Below are 21,133 nucleotides of genomic sequence, written 5' to 3' on the forward strand. Positions count from 1 at the left end.
GTTTTTTATCTCAAATATGCATTTGTAAACATTACATTATTGCTTGAGAAAAAGCTCCTCTTTTTTGTTACTTTTTTATAGCACTCCCTGCAAATGACCTCCCAGAACTCGTCCTCTAAAGAACGATCATGAATGTGAACAGGGTGCGAATCTAAAGCACAAATAGAATCTGGTGTATAGATAGGCCCCTGACCACAAAAGTGAAACTTTTTTGACGGGACTTTATTATATTTAAACAAACAGTGGCGTACGGGATTACCGTACAACTCCCTTGTGCTTAACGTCTGTATTGGGGTACCAGAAAAGTACACTTTATTATCATAGGTGACAAATTTATTTATATGCCTTACACCTTTTTGCTCAGTCCTTGATTTCTTTCCTTGCCACAGATCGTTGCATGTATATGCTATGCTGTGCTGAAGATCAGATAGCATTTTGGTGTATAATTGCATAACAAGAGTAATATCCAGACTGTCTATTTTTGTTTCAAAGGCTTGTTTATTTCTCAATACTATTCTGTTGTGATTGGTTTGAAATAGGCCCCAGATACGTCCCTTGTATTTGTTGATGAACTGTTTAATTTTTTCTTTCTTTATTCACTCGAGATTAAGGCATATATGATTGTTTTCTTCTTTTTCTCCATGTTCGCATTCCGCACAAGTAGGGTGAGGACAATAGGTCACTATTGTCTGGGCCACAGCTTCTACGAGGCACTGCTCATTGATTAGGCTCTCACAGCATCCACACTGCGAAAAAAGTCAAGAAAAACATGTTAGTAATTTTTTCTCACTATACGACCATTCATTTTCAAATATTTCCCAAAGAAAGATAGAAAGTATGTCATAGTTCGATTCCTCCCACACATTAGACAAGGAATAACTATTCTAGTTATACACTAGCAAATACAGTTACGTTTCAAAAACAATGATACAAAAATACTTGGATTTTCACTAAAACTGTTAAAGTATGTTCCGTGGCAAGTCGGGTCAATGTACAGTCCAGTCCAAATATACCGGGTGTCGCAGAAGTCTTTCCCTGATTACAAACTTTATTCATGTCCGCTATATGCAAGGTAGAGATGTGAAAGTGGTGCCATAATGTTGGAAAACTAACCAAGTTTATTTGTTGCAGATTTTAGTAACGTGGCTGTAGTGTAGCAGTGTCAGAGCCCAGAAAACCGGAAATGTTCACAAATCAGGAAAAAGATCAGCATGTCCTCTGGTATCACGAGACCCGGTCACCAATAACAGTGCAGAGGAACTTTCAAATATAAAGAATTAATTCGTCTAGAATATCTGCCATCAATAAGTTGGTATTTAAAAAATGGAATTTATCTTCATTCCCAAATCCTGTCAAGTCCAAGAAACATTGTATGGAAAGATGCTACCCGATGTCAAGAGCATTAATTCCGGATTCCTTGGCACTGACAATGCTACACTACAGCCACATTACTGAAACCTGCAACAAATAAACTTGGTTAGTTTTCCAACATTTTGGCACCACTTTCACATTTCTACCTTGCATATAGCGGATATGAATCAAGTTTGTAATCAGGGAAAGACTTCTGGGATACCCGGTATTCTAGACCTCGAATCACTGTCTGTATTGAAACTTGATATTTTTCGGTAACATATTGTCTGTACCAGTCCAACGAAGCTTTCAGATAGAACACTCACTTGATGTACTGTCATGGTAATGCTTATGGTATCCATTTTGCAGCCGAATTCAATGAATATAAGTTCTCGTCTGACGACGAGATGCTTCCTTCTTTGTAGTGTGATGTTGAGTTGTTCTCGCCTTGGGTTGATGCACAAACAGGAACAACGTGCTGAATGAAACTGTCCGTGCAGGTGAGCGTTTTTCAGAGTACAAGCTATTTTCCTCAGGCGTTTGTTCTTCTCACAGCAGCTATAGGCAGGGAAACTTAGTAGAGCTGATTTAGGGCAACCAAGCTGCTCCAAGATAATCACAGTACAGTGAAGTAAGGTAGAAAGGAAATGGCACTTTTCTGCGCCAAAGGAATAAATGGCTGAGGCGTTTTCGGTACAGCGGGATAAAATAGTGGACGTATTGGAAAAATTCACTTCCCCAGCTTGCCAAGAGAGGCCGTGCACATTTTGAGTCCCATAAATTTTCATTTTGTATTTTGGTATCAAGATTTTCCCATGCGCACGGTGCTTTTAATACCCATTATTGCAGTGGCGTCGCTAGGCCATCTGCTTTGGGGGGCTGCAACCAGATAAATGTCTTACTACTATTGTAAATATTTTTAATGTTTGAAAATAGCAAAGTGATTAATAAGACAATAATATATAACAAGCATAAGGAATTAAAACTAACATAGACTTACTGCATTATTTTTTATGAAAACAGCTGGATATTCTTGTCCTGTTTTTCTAATGCTGGTGAACTATGTCTTTTTGTATCAGCTGTACTCTGCGGTTCGAATTTCTTGCAAAATTATCAATAACGCAATCCACACAAAATTCATGACACTCTTCCTTTTCTATGGCCAGTATTGCAAGTGAGGAAAGTCTGTCTTGGCCCATAACATTACGCAAGAATGTCTTGATTCTCTTCAAACAGCTAAAACTCCTCTCACAAGATGCAGATGTCACAGGAATTGTCACTGCAATTTGCAACATTCTGCATAAGTTCGGAAACATGTCTTTTGGAATGGCGTTCATTAAATGTACTATGGATGTGATGGTGTATGTTAAGTTCTTTAGGTAATTTTTTGCAACCATGATTTCAGCGATCGGATACTGCAAAGGGGCGTTCTTCCCTAAATAGCCGTTCAACACCACTATTTTGGCCACTCATGACAGCGGCACCATCATACCCCTGACCAACACATATTGCATTTTTTATATCATATTCAGACAGCTTTTCACAAGTCGTGCCTTTAGTCCCATTGCACTTAAATCTTTAACATTCAAAAAACACAAAAACCTCTCATTAAGTTTGTTATAAATAAAATAGCGAAGACACACGCTCATTTGTTCAACCTTACCTATGTCCCTTGTATCGTCTGCAATAACTGCAAAATAGCCACTTTCATTTACCTCCGTTAATATTTTTTTCTCAGCAAAGCTGCACTACATTCCAGCAGAACGTTCTGGGAGTCTGGAGAAAGATACGTGGCATTCTTTGGCATAACGTTTTGAAATATTACTCTAAAATCAGTATCAAACTTCCCTAATGGCTTCAGAATTTCACGCACATTTCCTTGATTGAAACTTTCTTCACTTTCATCATGGCCTCTTTGTGCTATGCACTGCCTACCTGTGAGCAATAACACTTCAACAACGCGATGAAGGTAAGAACGTAGTTTTTTTTATTTCATTCACACTGGCATTTGTCAAACGATTAACTACTGTCCCCAATTTTTCTGTACTTTGGAACGTCAGCCATTTTTCAGTTGCTATTACATGAGAAGCACATATCTCGTGATCTTTAAATTTGTCTATAGCCTTTTTCCAGTTATATTTCAGTGCATAAAAGTGACAGGTAAATTATTGATTGTGCCAGCAATGAGACTGTTCTGAACCTGTATTTATGCCAACTTTTCTTATTTTACTTCACTTTTCTGTCTCTTTTGTTAAATCGTAACGATGAGCATAAATGACGCTTATATAATATTGAAGAAGAGACACTCACAAAGGAACATCCAAGCCCACGCTAGGATTCGAGCGAGTGAATTTTTTAGAATTAGATATTTTAATAGTACCAATTAAGAAATGAGATGATAGGAGTGAAGCAAAAGAACTGAACTTATCTATAATTTTGAAATTCTTCACAATAATGCTGCTACAAACAACTCCGTGGCGCAAGAGCAGTCTTAGCATGGGTCTTAGGGTCACAGCCTGCCAATCAACTTTTCTTTGGGTGACCCGTGGTGAGCGCATCGAATCCCATCGTCGTAATTTTCTGGTTTCGAGACTGGAGCCCGCTACTGCTTCTTTTCAGTAGTTCCTTAATTGTCTTCACAATGCTGGGTTAATACCGAAATTTTGAGAGTTCATACTGGGAATCGAACCCAGGCAGGACCACTCGCACCAAACTCTAGAGTGCTAACCAGTAGACTTCGCGGTAATAGGTATGCTTAAATGTATTTCTTTAATAACTTTCTCCTAATATAATCGAACCACCATTCATCATCGTCGGCACGATCAGGCTAAAAAACAGAGAAATGCATTTTATATCCTTTGAGTGCCTATTTGCCTACTTGATTCAGAAGTTTTTGCTGACTACGAATCCGCATCCCAACTCATTATTCTCAAAAGCAAGAGCGTTACGTGCTTTGCACTAATGGAGTATCAGACACTCGGTAGACTGTTAGACACAAGCTGCGGTTGTAAACACGAGGGGTTGTAGTAAATAGCCAGGCGGACCTTCAAGGTTTTGATGCCGACTCTTGTTTTCGTCGTTTCGCTGAACGGAACACCCTCAAATTTGTTGTCCCTCAGTTTCCAGACAAATAACCATTTTATGATGCCTGTCCTCGGTCGAACATTAGGCAGGAAATCAGGGAAAGTTGGAGTCACAATGGACATTTCCACTCAATTTTTTTTTACAACAATTTTAAAAACTACACCCTGGAAAAATGACCCCTGCAAGTTCTCGCGTTTCTCTGCGTCCAGTTTAAGGCAGAAACGAGACCAAAGTTGCGAGGCTAGCGTTGCGCTGAAAACACGCCGCCGCCATGTTAATACGTCACGCCTTAGAGAGAGCTCGTTTGTCGTCTGCTTCGAGCGTCCAGTTTACTGCGGGTAGCCCGCGGTGAGCGAACATGTGCAGCAGTTTTACAAATCTGTACAGATTTAAATAATGAAAGAAGGAGCGATAGTGGAAAGGAAAGCTATGCTTTGTAATGATCATTCTTCCATGAAATATCCCTGCTGCTCACGTGCAAGATAAATGAAGGGTTCTGCTGCGTGCGTGTTCTCATTTCATGCGAAAAATATTGCTTGTAAAATTGGTTGCTGACCAAAATTTCAGAAATATAGATATTTTAAACTTATATTTATCGAAATTTACCGTAACCTATGTAGTGCAAAATAAGAATTTTCACATTCTTCACTTTATTTATAAAGACTATTTTACTTTATTTTCCATAAAGCAATTTCAGTTTGTGTTTCATTTCTCTTGCGCAAGTTATGATCAAATATTCTTGGGCAATTAAGTGAAAATACACTGAGAAGATTACATCAGTTGCACAGTACATATTAATACCAGGTGGTTATAATTAAAGTGACGGTGTTCAGAGTGGTACAGCACGGGCTGTAATGAGAGTAGCAGTCTGAAACTTCGTAGATATGCTAATGAAGCAATGCGCTCGCGAATTATGCAAAAAAAATTAGTTCCAATTCTCGCCACCAGGGTACAAAATGGCGCTGTAAGCAGTCAAAACTTGTTATAGTTACAGGAAAACACTATAAATCGCAGAAAACAATACTCTTTGTAATAAAATATCGCTACAATTTCACTATTCGAATTACATGAACATTACTAAAGGAAAAAGCAACAAGCGTCGCCAACAACAAGCAGGGAGCTCACACAATGGTTAGGCAATGTCACCGACTTTGACGTTAGAGTTACGGAAAATTCCACGTTTTGACTGCTTACAGCGCCATTTTTACCCTCGTGGCGAGAATTGGAACTTTTTTTTTTCATAATTCGCGAGCGCATTGCTTCATTAGCATATCTACGAAGTTTCAGACTGCTACTCTCATTACAGCCCGTGCTGTACCACACTGAACACCGTCACTTTAATTATAACCACCTGGTACTTAGTTTATGTATAATTATTACAAGGAAATAATGTGTATAACCAAGGGCGTATTTAAGGGGGGGGGTTCAACGGGTCCATCCCCCTTTGGTTCAGTAAAATTGCCAGAGTTACCTCTTCATCCGTTTGTTCATAAAAATTTCTTCGGACTTATTTTATTCTCTTAAATTAGAGACGTAGGACGGGATACGGATGGGAAGGAAATTACGTAATTCCACACACCAGATGGGGGACTGCAGACCAAATGTCTGCAATTTCCTGATAGTTTCGGAATTTCTGTGATAAGAAACTGCATTGAGACTGTCAAATCAGTTATTTTTTCCCCCTCGAGTCATCTTAAAGATATTTGGTTTTTAAAAACGCAGTGACACAAGATGAACAGAAAAGTATCAATACTAGTGTGACTTCGTGAATACATACATACACACAACTTTGCCAGCACCCCCTGCTCCCCAACAAACTTCCGGCCAGCAGTGTCCTGGATTTTCACTTACGAAATAAAGCAACTCTAATCATACCACAAGGTGATCCATCCGTACCCCCCCCCCCCACGTGAACTATATATACGCGCATGTGCGTAACAATATCCCATACTGAAATGGTACGATATATTTTGAAATTTGTACTTCGAAAAAAGCCGCCTCATCTCGTTACCCCGAACGCATTAATTAGTTGGTCCACAACTTCATCACTAAGAATCCTATCGAGACAAGACATGGCAGCCTTGGTCTAATTCTCGTTGAGAGTTGTAAATGCCTGTCTCATTTTTATTTGTAAATGTCTCATTGACAGTCTCAAGTCGCGAAAAATATAGAATTAACAACGTATGCAAAGGTTTATCATTATAAATACAAAAAGAAACCTTTCTTAATATATTTTTTTGACTCCTCGTTTTAACGGTTCGAGCCCTCGAAAACTGAATATTATCCTGCTTATAGCCTATATGCAAACCAAACCGCAGATTCAGAATTTCCAGGAATGAACTGGCGTTGTAATTATTATACACAAAATTCATGATGTATCTGAGGAAGTCGCATGTTCCAGGTTTGACTCTCGACCTGGGCATGACTGTTTCCTTGTTAGTGACATATCATTGAACTGGAAATTGTGACATGGGAGGATGTTTGCTCGAGACTTTGGGGACACCTAGGGGGATGCTTCTATTGTTAATGTTAGAGTTGCTCACGAGACGAGACATTTTCCGTCTCGTCTCATAAAAGGAGATGGGACAAGAACTAGTGAATGTTTTCGAAATGAGATGGGACAGAAGAAAAAGTTCGTCTCGTATTGTGGCAGGTTGGGTGATACTTAGTGTATCTTGGTTCCTTGTCGGCGAATTTTCACTGGTGGCTTGACAAGAAAGGACAGAGTTGTCCGTTACCAGAAATACAACTTTGCTATGACGCAATTTTTCTTTTCACAACAATATGTTTTTCTCCCTTCTATTCGAGTGCTGTGGAACGCGTCGCACACCCCTAACGGTGACCATGTGTGCAGGCACGTATCCAGGAATTCCTTTCGGGGGGGGGGGGGGCTCAACACCATTTTTTAAGGGGTATGGTAAAAACCTCACAATTGTATGTTCAAGACCAGTGGTGGCAATTGGGTTCCAAGGGGGGGGCGGGGCGGACGGCGGTGCAAGGAAAGTTTAATTATTTTTTTTTAAAAAAAAAGAGGAACGTCAAAGACATGAAAAAAATGGCAAAATCAGGACTGACCACCAAAAATAGTATGCGTAACCCCTCTCCCTTCCGAAAATCCTGGGCACGCCTTTTTTTTTAAAAATCAACTCACCAGAAGTTTTTATCATTCCGTATTGGAGATTGAAGTAAGATGCGTTCTTCCTGCAGGTATGGATATGATCCTTTAGGGTGCTGTCGTCTGCCTGCCTTCACGCCTAACCTTAACAAGGCAATTTTCCATCCTTGTGACTTGGATTTTCAAGACTTAGGAAGGTTTTAGACGGAAGGGACACGCAATACATGTCAATTGGAATGGACCAATCAACAGCAACGTTTCACACCGTAACGACACAAAAGGCCGCACAAACCTAATTTCGACTTGTGAAATCCTCAGGCGACAGGGTGTGAAATCTCCCTTATTAGGCCACTGTCATTGTCACCTCGAAGTAGTAACTCTTGTTGACCACAGAAAAAAAATCTCCTCAACCGGTGGGAACGCTCCTAGTTTTCTTCTCTCTCCTATATTTTCCGTGCTTGTTCACTATACAGGCAACACCTTACGATTTGATATACACAGGACATGTACTATGTAGACATTTTAACGAAAAATCGGTTGAAGTCAAGAATGGTTAGGTGGCTCAGTTGGTAGAGCCTGCAATTTCCGCCTAAAATGTATACATATGCAACATCTTCCTTTCTCTTCTCGACATTCATAACATTTTCGGCTGTCTCTTTATGGTAGTTAAGTGTTCGAATGTGTTTCGAACCCAGTAGGCTTAAACAAAAGTTGTTGTTTTTTTACTATGAAATTCTCGGACTGCATATACGAAATTTAGTTCTGGCAAAACTAAATCATCACTCAAAACTTTGATTTTCAGTTGATCTATGCAGCTTATTTCTGTTTTAATAAACCACTCCAATCAGTGGCGTACGCAAGGGGGGGGGTTACCGGGTTTAACCCCCCCCCTTGAGCTTTTGAAATATTATGGAAAATGCTATAGAAAAAAATAAAAATAGCTAATTTAACACAGTCAAAGATCTGCGACAGTAATAATAATAATAATAATAATAATTTGAATTATTATTCCCATGCAGCATGAAGAAAAACACAACATTCCAAACACAATCTAAGCGGCCGAAAAGTTCAATTTTGCAATTTTTTTGCAAAAAGTCGTGCAGTGACTCTCGCGAGAATTGTGAAAATTCCTTGCTTTGTCGCAGTGTGCCGACCTTATTGCAAACGTTCTTCCCGGTACTGATTTCACATCCCCTTGTGAACTCTCAAGTGATGCTGAGTCTACATCCACATCATTACATAATGTTGAAGAAGTGCTTTGTGAATCACCTAGAAGTGATAAATGTGTTGGAATGTCTATAAACTTACTTTTCAACGAAAACATAGACTCAGTGGAATTTAGCAACATGTATTCTCGCGCTTCATCATCATCCTGGGCGAGTTCCATAGGTAAAGGTAATGTAAATTCCCCCGTGCATATAGCACCGTGCCATGAAGGCACACGTAGTGGTGTGGTGGGTCCCAAAGATTCTCGATCTTGAACTATTTTGCAGGTGATGTGATCAGCACCATGCTCCGGCAGCCTTCATCCCTCAGGGTTGCTCTCAGGTACCCATTGCTATGAGGCTGGGTGCGGAGACAAGGCTGGATAAATTCCAACCAATTCCGGGAATCGAACCCGGATCTCCCACGAGGTTGTCAGACTAGACCAGCGCGGCTCCTTGAATGAGTTTCATATTTCGATTATTTCAATAAATTTAATATATTTGCTTGTTTTTATGGATTTTCTTCACACTTAAAATGTCTCACTTATCATATACAAATAACCGTTGACTAGACAATTATTTTGTAACAAAGAAACAAAAGAAATGTAATTTTGTTCTATTTCTTTCATAAATAGCAGCTGCATTAGTAGTAATTATTAGTAGTAATTAAACTAATTAATTATAAGAATTATTAATTAATTTATTATTATTATTAATTAAAGTATAATAAAACAATGGTAATGTGAATTTGTAGAAAGTTTTCGAAATAACACCCCCCTTGATGAAATCCTGCGTACGCTACTGACTCCAATATCCGGTACTGCTGAAATATTCACTTTAGAGAGAGAGAGAGGCCCTCGAACCGAACTAGCACTACTCTGAGGCACCAGAAGTTATGCTGTCGTCAATGTCTTCATTTTCGAATCACTATATCTTATAAAGCAACCAGAAGACGCTGACTGATCTGATCACCAATCGACTGTATGAATTGTCTTACCTCTGAAATCTCCATTAACCGATTCTTTGTACAGATCAACCGAAAAATTGAATCTGCGTATTTATATCCTCATTATATTCTAGAACGTTCCGCAGATAAAACGATTCGTTAATATTGCCAGTAGTTGACTCCTTCTCTCATTCAAGAACGTACCCTCTCCCGCCTTCCAGAGATTAGAAATTACAACGAGTCGCCCTACGTGTGGCGCTACCTTTGTTGTGCAGCTTCCAAATGCAGACAAGTCTCTACATAGTGCTCAAGTGCGCTGCGACAACACCGAAAGCGTAAGAAAAGTTTACGTGCAATATTATCAACAACAGGGTTATAGAACATTCTCCGTCTTGCCTCGATAATTATTTCTCCCAAATTATGATCACATTATTCAAGAAGCCAAAATCCTAATTTTATCTAGTGTAAACAGAAAAAAATCCTGAAGGGGGGCTCGAGCCTCCTGATTCCCACCTTGGATACGTGCTATTGACAATAATAAGGTTATAGAACGCTCTCCGTCTTGTCTCGATAATTATTTCTCTCAGATTTATAAATTTATTATCTTTACATTATTCAAGACGCCAAAAATCTAATTTTATCTAGTGTAAATTGAAAAATTTCCTGAGAGGGGCTCGAGCCACCTCATCCCCACCTTGGATACGGGCTATTAACAATAACAGGGGTATAAACATGCTCCGTCTTGTCTCGATAATTATTTCTCTCCTTACATTATTTTCACATTATTCAAGAAGCCAAAAACTTAATTTTATCTAACGTAAACTGAAAAATTTCCTGGGGAGAGGGTCGAGCCGCCTGTGCCCCATCTTGGATACGTGCTATTATCAATAACAGCGTTACGGAACGTTCTCCGTCTTGTCTCGATAATTATTTATTTCCTTAAATTATTGTCACATTATTTTATTTTACACCACAAGAAACCAAAAACCTCATTTTATCTAGTGTAAACCTAAAACTTTCGGGGGGGCTCGAGCCCCCTAAACCTTACCCTCTGGATACGTGCCTGCATGTGTGTAAGTATTTGACTCCAGTTTTTGGCAATCGCAGCGTTTCGCCAACGGCAAGGAAGCATTTCCCTCTCGTTTTCTTTGTATGCGTTTAAGAAGTTTTTAAAAATTATTTCAAGTGTGTATTTAAACTATTGAGACCTGGTAATAATGATGTACGTAAAGGAACGATGAAAACAGAACAAATGAATGAAAATTTGCGAAATACGTAACTGGGTGTTGGACAATATAGAGTAAACTTACGTAAAATTTGATACTTTTTTTTGTACAGTAACTAATGTAAGACAATACAACTTTCCCCGACTTCGAACATATACAGAAACGAATTCGAGTACAGTTATTTTCGATCATGAATGAGGAGAAAGAGGATTCTGTCAAGGTACGTCATAATGTATGCCACTGTGCACAATCAACGTTTTGTTAATATGTAATTACAGTAAGTAGAAATTATTATTTACTTAGTGCCTATTTCACTTACGTAAGTTAATCGTATCATATAATTTTCAACAGTTCCTTGACTGTACTGGGAATCTAATCCAAATGCAACTCGACTTAGTGTCTAGCCGATACAGCCGTGTACTTCAATGTATGTGAGGAACGCAGCCTAATTAAAATGGATGGAAGTTAATACAAAAATCTTCGTAAAACATTCGATTAAGAAGAAATAAATTAGGCAGAATATTCAGTATAATATTAAGCGACACAATCAAACAACTCTCGATGCATGCTGTAACCTACAGGAATGTCCTTTTTAAGGGAAGTTTTCCACCTAACCAGAATTATATCCCGACACATTTATTGTTTTATAATTTGTTCCATGATGAAAATAAATCCAGGGTACTACTTTACTATACGTGAGACACCTATCAATGATTTATTTCGCAGCTTTTTACATTGCTAACGTACTATTCTGTATTGCGGAACATTTATTTTGGTGAAACAATTAATTTCGGTAAATTTCCGGCCGCGGTGGCTCAGTCGGTAACGCGTCTGACTACCATGCTCAAGGTCCCGGGTTCGATCCCCGGCCGGCTCAAATTCGGGAACTTTTCTAACGGTGGAAGCGGCCCCGGCGCCTACCCAGCGTCGAATAACATGGGTACCTGGGGGAAACCCTGGGGGGTAAAGGCGGTCAGGGGCGTGATGCTGATCACATCACCCCCACTCACGACCGGATCAAGAAAGTGTGGGGCGTTACCCCCACACCCCCTATACGCCTTCATGGCGTGGTGCTATGCACAGGGGAACACTTTACCTTTTACTTTTACTTTTAAATTTCTCGTATCGGACAAACGGCTGAAATTTGCTAGTTCATTTAATTTGAATATTCGTATTTACGTATTCTGCATTGAGAAACATTTCTGAAGGTGGCATTTCGCTTATTTCAAGGAAATAAGCTCTATTTGTGACATATCGAGCAAGTTTTCTTCGTTTCTTTTTGCCTTCGGTAACACGCAAAATGGCGGTCACAGTTTCACTACCGTACTCGGCATGCAGTGTTTCCACCCCACTGCACCCAAAAATACCTACGTAGCCCAACAAACCATTGACGCATAGCCCCACGAACCATTTCCGGTAAGGTTAGGTTAGGTAGGGTCACTATAGGTTACAATAGTGAAAAATTGGTTTCGAAAAAAATATGCGTAGCCCCACACACCATTCTCGCATAGCCCCACGAACCATTGACACATAGCCCCACAAACCATTTGCGGAAATGTACCTTCTTCAGTTACAAAAACACGTGTTTGGAAACACTGACCGGGATTACGTCATCAGACACAGGCTACATCCACCTGGAAGTAAATGGATTCAAGAGCTTTCGTGCATCGGTCAGACATTTATATCGAAAAATAGATGATTTACCGGCAAAATTCAATGAACGATGCGAGAAAACACTTCCCTGAACTTCCACAAGTCTAAAGAAACTGCATTCGGTAAGTAATTTCTCCTGTAAATTTGAAGAAATCCGTTTGTCCGATACGAGAAATTTACCTTAATTTCTAACGAAAATAATGCATATTTCTTACATTTACGAGTACTTACTGTTCTTACTTATTTCCACACACAATATGGCGATAGCTTACCCGTTGATCGCACGTTGTGCCAGTGTTTTGTCGATTTGGAGTGTGCATGCAGAGTTGCAAGCTTGTTCACCGAAAAATACCTAAATTTAAAAAATAATTCACAAAAACACTTTTTTTTTTAAAAAAAAATTGATCAAAAAAACGTGAATATACGTTAATAAATGATCCACGAAGCAGATAGGATTAAAATTTCGGTAACCACCAAACGTCTCTAATTCCCTTATTTTCGTATTTTTCACATTGATACTTACATATTCTGCATTCGTAAGGATTCTTCTATTTTGCGTTTCGTTTTTTGCAGGCAAATAATCTCAATTTTCGAAATATGGAGTATTTTTATTTTCTTCGCTTTTGCTTGCGTTACACGCGATATGGCGGAGAAATCTTGACTAGCGTAGTCCATGATCAGTGGTTATGCAGTGTTGCGACCTTCTTCATAGCAAAATATCTAGGTACTAGTATGGAGAATACGTAAGTATGAATGTGGAAAATACGAAAATAAGGGAATTAGAGACGTTTGGTGGTTACTGAAATTTTAATGATATGGTTAACAACATAGGCCTTTAGCCTAAAAATAAACTTCAGTCTGCTGACGTCAGAACGCAAGGTAGCAAGAGTGTTGTGCGATAAGTGATTGAAATAAAACAAAGCAACTGAAACCATTGGCGCGTGGATAGGTTAGTAGGGCCACGCAAAGGTTTCAATAGTGAAAAAGATAGCCCCACTAACCATTGGCGCTAGCCCCACGAACCATTGGCGCGTGGATAGGTTAGTAGGGCCACGCAAAGGTTTCAATAGTTAAAAATATAGCCCCACGAACGATTGGCGCTAGCCCCACGAACCATTGGCACGTGGATAGGTTAGTAGGGCCACGCAAAGGTTTCAATAGTGAAAAAGATAGCACCACGAACCATTGGCGCTAGCCCCATGAACCATTGGCGCGTGGATAGGTTAGTAGGGCCACGCAAAGGTTTCAATAGTTAAAAATATAGCCCCAGGAACCATTGGCACTAGCCCCTCGAACGATTCACGGATAGCCCCACGAACCATTCACGGATAGCCCCATGAACCATTCACGGATAGCCCCACGAACCATTCATAAATAGATCCACAAACCATTCACGGATAGCCCCACGAACCATTCATGGATAGCCCCACGAACCATTCACGGATAGCCCCACGAACCATACATAAATAGCCCACGAACCATTCATAAATAGCCTTAGAGATACTGGGCGAAAGGGGGGGTTATAGCCCCCATCAACCTCACATTGAGCACGCCACTGATCCTGTGCACGTCATGTTGTCGCAAGTTCGTAATCAGAAATGATGAACAGTAACTCACGTTTATTTACGTTCTAGAACTGTTACACAGTTACAAAACCGCGTATTTGGAAACACTGACCGGTTGTTACGTCATGAAACGCTCGCAAATATTTGGTTCACGTAGTAGACGGACATCAAGGGAACAGCTTTCGTGCATTGGAGTGACATTAATGTCTAAAATTACATGATTTACCGGCAAAAAAATTTCAACGAGGTGGAAACAAACTTCCAAGACCTTCCTAAAGTATAAATAAACCCATTTCGGTAAGTACTTTCTCCTGTAAAATTGAAGAAATACGTTTTGGGGATACGAAAATTTTACCCCATAATTAAAAACACCACAAAATTTTTTCACCAAAAAAGTTAAATTTTTGACATAAAAAGTAATTATTAAACCATTGATGTTAGCCCCAAAAACCATTGACGTTAGCCCAAAAATTCACGATAGCCCCACGAACCATCACGGGGACGAGGTATGCCTACTAGGTTTGGTTAGGCCTGTTAGGTTAGGTTCCATTAGCACTCCTTTTGTTCAATTTAGCATTTACGGACAACATCGGTTTTTCTCGATTAAAGAAAATACACGGAATTCTTTTAATTTTAACTTTACACGTCCTGCATTCCACTTCTTTCTTCAAGATTCCATGTTGAATTACAAATTCCATGACATCTTCCACACCCTGCAACAACTTTACGACGCATCCTCGACAGGTCAGTTTATAGGGAAAACACGGCGTGGGTTGAAACACTGACTACAGTGTTTACGTATCTAACACATGGAACATTGTACTCTTGTGCAGAAAGCAAATGGCGGCAGCAGCAATAGCACGTCGGAAAGAGATTTTCGTAGAAAACCACATGCATTCGCATTAAAATGGATCAAAACTACATTCCCGAACATAACAACGCTACAGAAAATGATTTGCGTAAGTACTTTCTCCTGTAAATTTGAAGAAATCTGTCTCATGTATAGTGTTACCCTATGTTTGCCTAACCAAACCTAACCTAACCTTGACGTGTATGGTTTGTGGGGCTATTTATGAATGGTTTGTGGGGCTACATACATGGTTCGTGGGGTTTTCGAACCTGGAAAAAAATACAAAATCAGTAACACGAAAGTAGGTATTTTTCTTTGAAGATGGTTGGAAACACTGCACACCCACTGATTATAGACAACGCTAGTCAAGATTTGCCCGCCATATTGTGTGTAACGTAACCAAAAACCAACAAACAATAATTACTTGATATGTGGAAAATTGAAATTATTGTCGTGAAAAAAACAAAATCCCACCTTCAAGAATCCTTAGCAATGCAGAATACGTAAGTTTCTGTGTAAAATGGCCAAGTAAGACTGTATCTGAAACTCTGAGTAAATAAATAAGTACCAATGTGAAAAAGAAGAAAGTAAAGGCATTTCAGATGTTTGGCGGATACTGAAATTTTAATATACATATTTTTACAAACCATATCAAGTTAAGTTTTGTAAGGAATACAGTGTTATACAGAAACACAGCTCAATAAAACAAATCACAAATAATAGAATACAATGAAGTACTAAGTAATAAAAATAATGAAAAATATTGGAAATGTCAGGCAAACTAATTTTTATAAGGAATTTTACTGGAGATCAACAGTTTTTTTTTTTTTTATCAGTTCAGCATGTGGCATTTTCATCACATTTATGGCAAATAGTAATAGCATATTCACCACAGATTGCTACACTACATTTTTCACACTTTTGCTTGGTGAAGCAGTTGTTGTTCTATGACATTATCTGCATCTTACTTTCTCTTGGTTGCAAATGGGCTGTGTTGATGTTGAATGCCAAGATACTTGTCGATACTCTACGTGAGGGGTTGGGCAAGATGATCTGGCAGTCATCGAACTCACTGTACAACTACAACTATACTGCAGCTCATACTCTTGGACAGGAAATTCTAAACCATTTTCGTAACCTTCGGGAGTGGGTGTCAAATGTTATTCTTTAACCTAATCACTGCTATCCAAAGTTACATTGAATGGACAAAATCATAGACCATGGTAAACATCAAGAAGCATGATTGACTGCATGATGATAAATGCCACAGAGGAGAATAGGGAAGTTTAGCATGCACTAAAGTAGTTTCTGCCTCTTTATTCAATTGTAGTAAGTCTCTGCTGTTCATTCTTCTGTGTAACATAATTTCTGTGCAAATCATCTTATTGTTGACTCTACGTGCTTTTGGAACATGTTGCATACCATAGTTCAGTGGCGCAGGAACGTTTTTCATTTGGGGGGGTACAAAATTCAGCCTCCCATATATATAACACACATACTATTGCACCTAGAAATACATTTCGGGTGTCCAACCAAGTGTTACAATAATAATAATAATAATAATAATAATAATAAATAATTATAATTATAATAATTATATTTAATTAAATTAAAATATAAATTAAATATGTAAGTTAGTTAATATTGTATTGTTGTTATTACATGAATAGGTAAAATATAGTAAAATAATAGAGATATAGAAGCATATATTCATTATCTAGCTTACGTGTAGTTAAGATCGCCAAGATTTGCATAAAAACAACTGCCCTGGCAAGGAATTTAATGTCAAATAGGAAAATAATTGAATATCTATTGAATAACAAACAAGGAGTTAGATCCAATGAACGAAAAGTAAAGTTTCTGATTAATATTTTATGGATCTTATCATTAGTTGTGTGCATAAATCTTTTGGAACCCTTCAAAGCCGTACAAGCCAAATTCCTTACCTTCCAATAAGTTCAGCGGAAATAACCATCGATTATATAACAAATGCTGAAGAATTATATTTTGATTATTTACTTTTACTTCTTGGTAAGTCTTTCGGGGTAGTATCCGGACGCCCTCCTAAATACATCCTTGATACTTACGTATAATGTGAAGGCATGGGAAATATTCTATTTTAGAACAGAACATACAAATGTCCTGTTATTTAATGCAAAATTTGCATAACTCTTTTTTCTTTGTTTTTCTTAGAATTTATGTTTTTTTAAACAGATTTTAAAACCAGATAACAATTCTGAAATATATAAAGCTCTGGACTTCGTTCTGGCCTTATGAAAAACTAAATATGCTGACCAAGGCAGTAATTTATTTTATTAAAAACATAAACTAAACGTAACGTTTCAACCTTCTAGCAAGGTCTTCTTCAGACTCTGTATCAAGTACAAAAGTAACAAGATACAAAAACAGGGCATTATATATACACAAACATTACTCCCTCCAGACTATTTAGAAAGTTGTTAGGAACTTTCTAGCAGGTGACTTTCACTTTCCAACTTTACTTTCACCTAAAAGTCTAAACACAATTACTTCCATATAGAATGTGGTTGGACTTTTAATCTCACGCTCTTTTCCCTTCATTTTTCTTCCTTCTCCTCTCCTCTTTCTCTCTTTTCCTTTCCACTCTTTCCAACATCTTCTTCCATTCTTTGTTTAACTTCAATCCCCCATTCCAGTTCATTGTGTCTTCTTCACCTTTCTTCTCTATTTCCTTAGCTTCCTTCCATTTTCTCACTAGCATTCTCTTCTCCCTTCCTATCTGCTTAGCCTCATCCCACTCTATGTCATGTCCTGTTTCTCTCGTGTGTTTAAATATTGCATTTCTTTCTCTCTTAAGTCGTACATCATCCCTATGTTGTTTCAACCTGTCTTTCAGCCTCTTTTTCGTTTCTCCTATGTACACACTCTGACATTCTTTACATTTCACTTCGTAGATAATCCCTTCCTCTTCCTCTTCTCTGTTTTCCTTTTTCTTGTTTGCATTCCTCGCTATTCCTAAGATGCTTCTCCCTCCCTTCCTGTAAGTTTTAATTCCCGCTTTCTTAAGCACTTTGCATATCTTTTCTGTGGTCTTCCCCATACTCCTTATTCCAAACCTTCTCTCTTTTTCTTTCCCTTGGTCAGCATATTTAGTTTTTCATAATCATGGAAACAAGGCTTAATGGTGTTATAATCTGGCCTTATTTGGATTTAACGGAACGGAAAATCAGGAGTTCGAAATGTGAAAATTGCGAACAAAGATACATCTATTCATTTTAATGCAGGTTGAGATTAAAGGGGGCGAGGATGGTCTTGAGCCACCCAACCAGGAATAATCATCTCCCACCCACTGAATATAGAAACCACGTTATGAATATATCTTACTTATAGAGTTCCACTTCAGTTCAATTCATTCTAATTTTAAATTCCGATAGTTACGCATAAAAATATCTTTAAACAATTTATGGCAGATGTGTCTTTTAGAAGCCATGTATTTGGTATTTACTCAGACATCTGTAGGGATTTGTATTAAAAAAAGAAAAAAAAACAGTTGAGATGGTTCCCGACCAACTCGTAAGAAGTCTAACTTTGAAATTTTTGTGAACCATTTGACAAAGCATTTATTTGTTATATAATTAGCTGTACCTAATAACACTCTTCAAAGTACTATCATTACATATACAAAACCGAAATTCTTCAGATGTCAGAGGAAGCAAGGAAAGGCATACGCTCAAAATGTTTTTTTTTTCGTTTCAATCTTTGGTGGACAATATGAAGAACCACCCAAGATTTCCTTTCGTATGTAGTGGTATTAAATGCAGATACATGCGTGTGTTTTAGGGTGACATGTCAATTTCTCATTTATGTGAAAAGGTAAACTTTAATGTGAGCAAAAGCATGTGAGCGTTACAGTTAAAGCAAAGAAAATCCAAAACAGATTCCCACCTCGCCGGCCTCCGTGGCGGAGGGGTTAGCTTAGCATGCTTTGACCCCAAAGGTCCCAGGTTGGGCATGTGAGTGTTCATCAATTTCATATTATCATCGCCCATCCCCATCTTTGCAATTAACCAAAAGTGGCAGAAATGAGAAGTAAAATAAACCAAATAAATCAATCAAACATTCTCATCTCACTCAAAGACCTTGTGAATCCAATCCAAAATCTACCAATAGAACCTGCAACGAGTTTCATTTATCTCGTACATTCATGTGACTAATGTAATTTTCTTACAGATTGACTTTAGGGTTTAACTTAAAAAGGTGTTGTGTTTGTGTTGCATTCGATACCAAAATTAGATTTTAAGCAGTTAATGTTCAATTATAAGTATATCTAATACATAGGTAAAAATAATTAACCCCCTCTGATAATATTGTAAATTGCACCTTGTTTAAATGTCTAGGAAAAATTTCATTTCACCTAGCAAAGATATCGTGATGCGATGAGTCGAAAATTGTCACAGCCTCATCTCGTCTCCTGTGTGGTGAGGTCCTTCTTGTTCTTGTTTGTGTTAATTTTTGTTTCGGTTTCCACTCGGAAGTCATTAAAACTTATTCTAGATTCACTTCATGCTCAGATAGGCTAATCGGGACTCTATTTTCAAAATCTCTTAATAATTAGGTTTAAGTATAGTTTTCCGAACACCCTCTTACAAAGTTATGGAAAATATGGGTGAGGTACAGCAGTACATTGTACCCCCCCCCCCCCCACCCTTCCCAGTTGGTCTGTAGTATCTCGTCTCGTTTGTGTAAGTATTTCGTTTTGGAATATTCCATTTTAAATATTCAAAAGAAAATGGAATAAGTTATATACTCTTCTGATGAAGATTTGTATCTTATCTTCGAATCGACGTGACCATTTCCTTAGAAAAGTGTTCCTCTCCCCTTACGCAAAGAAGCATTCGTCTGCTGCGTGATTTTAGAGTAAATCTGATCTGAACGGAAGAAGGAAAAGCTGCACGGAGACTTTTCGTCCAAGGTTTTTTCCTTGTGGTCGCTCAATAGTAGAATAAGTTTAGAATGGTTTGAATTTCTGTGGTAAGGAAGATAATGTTTATAAGTTATAAACAATATACACTTTTTTATTGGGCGAACTGAAAATAGGTTATTTTAACAGTAGCACCTTCCGTCTGCTGTCAAATTACCAAGAGGGTACAGGGGGTACAACTCAATTTTCGTATTTAGGGGGTACAGTACCCCCTTCAAAAATTTAGGGGTACAATGTACCCCTGTACTCCCCCCACCCCCCACCCCTGCGTTCCTGCGCCACTGCCATAGTTTATGCCTCTTCAGTTACAAAATTCTAGAAGGGCTTAAAACATCACTTATTAAAAAAAATATGGTTTGAGATACTCATATTAATTTATACACATAAGTAAGCAAATTCTCCAGATGGGTAACATGTTCACAGAAGGTTTTATGATTATTTGTTATTATCAATGTTATTTTATTTGGAGTCTGTTTTAGTATGTGTATTGTAAAGGTGTGTGTGTGTATGTATCTCAGCAATGTTTGGTAACAGTATGGTACAGGGAAAACACATTTCTTCAAATTTACAGGAGAAACTACTTACGGAACTGAGTTTCTGTAGAATTTTGAAAGCTTGTGAAAGTGTTTTCTCCCTTTGTTCAACTTATACGGCAGGTAAATCATGTATTTTTCGACATTAATGTCTCTCCGATGCCGAAAAGCCTCCATTACGTTCGACTACGTGAACCAAATGTTCCGTGCGTTCAATGACAGTGTCGGTCAGTGTTTCCAAACTTGCCATTGTTTTGCCAGAACATGACAATTTTAACAATGTTTGCCTAACCTCACAGAACCTAACCTAAACTTGCATGCGTGGTTTGTGGGGCTATTTATGAATGGTTTGTGTATTTATGAACATTTTTTGGGACTATCCATGCATGGTTTGTGGGGCTATTAGAATGGTTTGTGGAGCTATCCGTGAATAGTTCGTGGGGCTATCCGTGAATGGTGTGTGGGGCTGCACGTGCATGGTTCGTGGGGCTCTCCGTGCATGGTTCGTGGGGTTTTCGAACCCAGAAGAAAATACAAAATGAGTAACACGAAAGTAGGTATTTTTCAGTGAAGAAGGTTGCAACACTGCAAACCCACTGATAATCGACAACGCTAGTGAAGATTTCTCCGCCATATTGTGTGTGAG

At 38.5% G+C, this 21,133-nt stretch overlaps 1 protein-coding gene across 1 annotated transcript in view; it reads left to right on the forward strand.

The window, feature by feature from the left end:
- Window positions 1–10,952: 10,952 nt before the first annotated feature.
- Window positions 10,953–21,133, forward strand: part of LOC145993939 (uncharacterized) — a 102,346-nt gene continuing 92,165 nt past the window's right edge. The window contains exon 1 of the mRNA XM_083129902.1: window positions 10,953–11,146. Coding sequence (XP_082986028.1) covers window positions 11,117–11,146 — 30 coding nt within the window. The 5' untranslated portion in view covers window positions 10,953–11,116. The remainder of the gene's footprint in view (window positions 11,147–21,133) is intronic.

Source organism: Lepisma saccharinum, chromosome 10 (assembly GCF_977018435.1).
Source record: "Lepisma saccharinum chromosome 10, izLepSacc3.1, whole genome shotgun sequence".
Lineage (NCBI taxonomy): Eukaryota > Metazoa > Arthropoda > Insecta > Zygentoma > Lepismatidae > Lepisma > Lepisma saccharinum.